The 3,757-nt window shown below is 35.0% G+C and overlaps 1 protein-coding gene across 1 annotated transcript; it reads right to left on the bottom strand.

The window, feature by feature from the left end:
• Positions 1-849: 849 nt before the first annotated feature.
• Positions 850-2,729, bottom strand: LOC131147776 (pentatricopeptide repeat-containing protein ELI1, chloroplastic-like). The gene has a single exon (XM_058097337.1). It carries the CDS (start codon positions 2,703-2,705, stop codon positions 1,071-1,073), a length of 1,635 nt encoding a protein of 544 aa, XP_057953320.1. The 5' UTR covers positions 2,706-2,729; the 3' UTR covers positions 850-1,070.
• Between the last annotated feature and the right edge of the window lie 1,028 nt (positions 2,730-3,757).

Raw genomic sequence — 3,757 nt, 5'->3', positions numbered from 1 at the left:
AACTTTTCTTAAATATTTTTAAATAAAATAAAATTAAAATGAAAAAAACTCCAAGAATTAATGTAAAAAAGAAATAATCATTTAAGTCCATATTTAAAGAAAAAACACTTGTCATTATATCTCAAACATGAACTTTGATCTTAAAATTTAAATTTATATAAATTAAAAATGTATATAATTTAGATTATATTTTATTCAAATTTCACACAAATTCAAGGCTTATGTGTATTTAAGTTTATGTGGATCATCTTAGACTAATGTTTTATTTCTAGCGATAGAATGACTTTAAAAAATATATATTAAGATTATAAAACAAATCACAGTGCAAAAATATTTATTAGTCCATTTCTTAAAATAGACGAATAAGAATAACAATAACATGACTAACTTTCTTCTAAATTATTAATTTTTATTCAATTTTAGTTATATTTTCATTGTATTTCACCATACTTTCATTGAGTGTCACATGAATATAATAAAATTTGTTTAAAAATATAATAATTTTAAAAACAAGTCATTAAGAAATATGGATTTCAAACTTTGAATTTGGATTTGAATAGATTTGGTAAAATAAACTGAATTCCAATTTCTTATATAAGAGTCAAGTTTATTATGAACATAGGGTAAAAAAATTTGAATTCAAATCTCTTATATGGGTCAAGTTTATTATTTTTACAATTGCTTCTAGTATCACGTTATAATTTTGTAGTGGTTAGATATATACAAATTCAAATTCAAAGTCAAAATTTCAAGCTTCCAAATGTCGGTAAAAATATACATAACATTAAAACATCTCTCCATAACATATGTAATTTAAACGCTTTGAAATGATGTGGCAAGAACTTGACATTTATTCAATAAATAAAATCATTTATTAAATTACTTTTTTAGCTTTGTATTCTTTTTGTTTTTTGTATTTTCACTTCATCCTTGCAAAGGCTCTGTCATCAATAATGTTCATCAGTAATTTAAAGAACTTAGTCTCTGTCAAGCATGTATTGCACCTCTAAAAATATACACATGCAAAGCACATAATTGTTGCCAACAATACCAAATTAACCACTTGGCCATCACCAGTGATTTCCACAAGAGCAAACTCCATTCCTGAAATGGTGAAACCTGCTTGAATCCCTGGCTACAATCTCCCTCCCTTCAAATTTTGAAATCAACCCACTCACTACATGGCAGTCCACACACACCCTCAGATTCTTAACCACCGTAATGCGCGTTCCAGGGGCTGTTCTGATGAGCCCAAATACAATTGCCAGCTTCTCACTGTGATGCAGAAGTATCTCTTCCTTGGTCTGCTCATCCACATTCTGCACAACCATGCTTGTGTTGGACTTGTACCCATTTCTCTTCATCTTCTCCACAAGCTTTTCCAAGTACTGACAGATCTCCTCTATGGCTGGGTGAGTTCTCGCCCCGGATTCAAACCTGTGAACCTCTCTGTTAATCTCAATCCAAGTACACGCCTTCTCTTTTCTGATTCCTCTCTCTAACATCGCCCTTCTCACAGTGGCCACACCTTCCAAGTCCCCAACAAGCCCATAGAAATTGGATAGCAGCATGTAGGCTCCTGCTTCTTTTGGTTCTAATTGCAGTAGTTTCTGTCCTACGCTCCTTGCCAGCTCCACATTCCGGTGGGCGCAACATGAGCTGAGAAATGCAGTTAGAAGCTTCGCGTCGGGCTTTATTGGCATCGTATCCACAAAACTTCGGGCCTCCTCAAGACGCCCACATCGTGCCAGGAGATCCACCATGCATGTGTAATGCTCAATGAGAGGAGTGATGGAGTATTTGTGCACCATGGTGTTAAAATTCATCCAGCCCTGGTGGACTAATCCGGCATGGCTGCACGCATAGAGGGTGCCCAGAAATGTGACCTCATTTGGGACAACGCCCTCCTTCTCCATTTGATCAAATGTCCTGAGAGCTTCCAATCCCAACCCATGTTTCCCATACCCAACAATTAGAGAAGTCCACGAGACCAAGTTCTTGAAGGGCATGTTCTCAAAACATAAATATGCCTCATCCATGCAACCACACTTGGCGTACATGTCAATGGTGGCGTTTCCAACAGGCAAATAGAGCTGGAACCCATATTTGATCACTAGCCCATGAACTTGTTTTCCATTAACCAAGGCTGCAAGATCGGCGCAAATAGCGAGGACGATCACCTTGGTCGTGACATCAACTTCCACTCCCTCTAATCTCATTTTCTCATAGAAAAACAAAGCGGTCCGTCCCTCAGAATTTTGCCCGAGGCCTGAAATGAGGGAATTCCAGGACCCTGCATCTCTCTGAGGCATGTCGCCAAATACTTGGACGGCCTCCTGGGTCAAGCCACACCGGCATAATCCATAAACCATGCTATTGGCTGCGACCACATCTCTTTTGGGTATTTCATCGAACACGTGCCGCGCTTCTTCGGCGGCGGAGCACTTGAAGTACATGTCGAGGAGGGAGGTCATAAGGATAACATCTAAGCAGAACCCATGTTTCTGTATCATGCAATGAGCTTGCTTTCCTTCTTCTTGAGCTGCAAGCCTTCCGCAGGCCCTCAGGACTGCAGATAGAAGTATTTCGGATGTTGCAGTCCTGGTTTTTTGAAGGTGATGGAGCACGAGTACGGCTTTGCGACACTGCCCTTGGTTGACTGAAATATTGATCCTTCGGGCAAATGCTATGTTACTCCGGAGCATTTTTCCAAGACTGCATGATTAACTTGATTTAAAGAGAAATGATCTTGGGTCATTTATGTACCAACCATGCCGAGTTTTTCTTTCATTTTATTATTATTTTATAACAAAATATAAAATAATACTCGTTTAGGAAAAAATTTCCTAATTTAATGCTGCGTAATCTTGTAGATTGGTCCTGTGAGATTTGCTTCGATCCTTCAAGAGCCCTTTCTCCTTCAATTTTATTCACGAACAAAGAGCAGCAAAGAGTAGCAGAGAGACCAGAGAGTAGGAGACTGCAAATCAGAGGGCAAAGTACAGAGGTCGTCCGATTTGCAAGTGAACTATTTTTGATTGAAAAATAGTTCAATGAAACCCACTCGTTTGTTTTGAAATTCAAGTTCATATTTTTGATTGATTTAATTGATATAATTGTTAGTGTGGCTCATAAATTACTACGTAGCACCTTCAATATGCTAATTGAAGACATCATTTGGAAACGCTCAAATTTGAGGTTAGGGTTTTTCTGTTAGTATTTTAGTTCCTTTTATTTATTATTGTTATATGCGTTATGTGTAATTTAATTGACAAGTATGCTGTAATGTAGTGTTTTAAATTTGGTATTAGAAAATAGTTTTATTATTGATTGAATTTTAATTTAAAATGAATTATTATTAAAAACCATGTATTTTTTCAGATAAAATATATATACGTGTAGTTTTGAAGTTGAGAAATGATTAATCAAATAATAGTTGCATGCATGTGTATGTAGAATTGATTATATAAATTCTCTTATGATTCGTTTAATATATGGATAATAGTAACATGCATGTGTATCTAGAATAAATATATGTCTTGTTTAATCAAATATATATATATCCCATTTTGATGTGTCAAACAAATCATTAAAAATAATAATAAGAGAATCATATATATATATATATATATATATATATGATTCTCTTATTATTATATATATATATATATATGATTCTCTTATTATTATTTTTAATGATTTGTTTGACACATCGAAATGGGATAGAGAGAAAATTGGTCTTCCTAAACTTATTGCA

The sequence above is a fragment of the Malania oleifera genome, chromosome 2 (assembly GCF_029873635.1).
Source record: "Malania oleifera isolate guangnan ecotype guangnan chromosome 2, ASM2987363v1, whole genome shotgun sequence".
Taxonomy (NCBI): Eukaryota; Viridiplantae; Streptophyta; class Magnoliopsida; order Santalales; family Ximeniaceae; genus Malania; species Malania oleifera.
This window is presented reverse-complemented; position numbering and strand designations above follow the sequence as displayed.

Bases quoted from the DNA above. Each gene is read 5' to 3' on its own strand.
- LOC131147776 (XM_058097337.1), bottom strand. From the start codon at position 2,705: ATGCTCCGGAGTAACATAGCATTTGCCCGAAGGATCAATATTTCAGTC.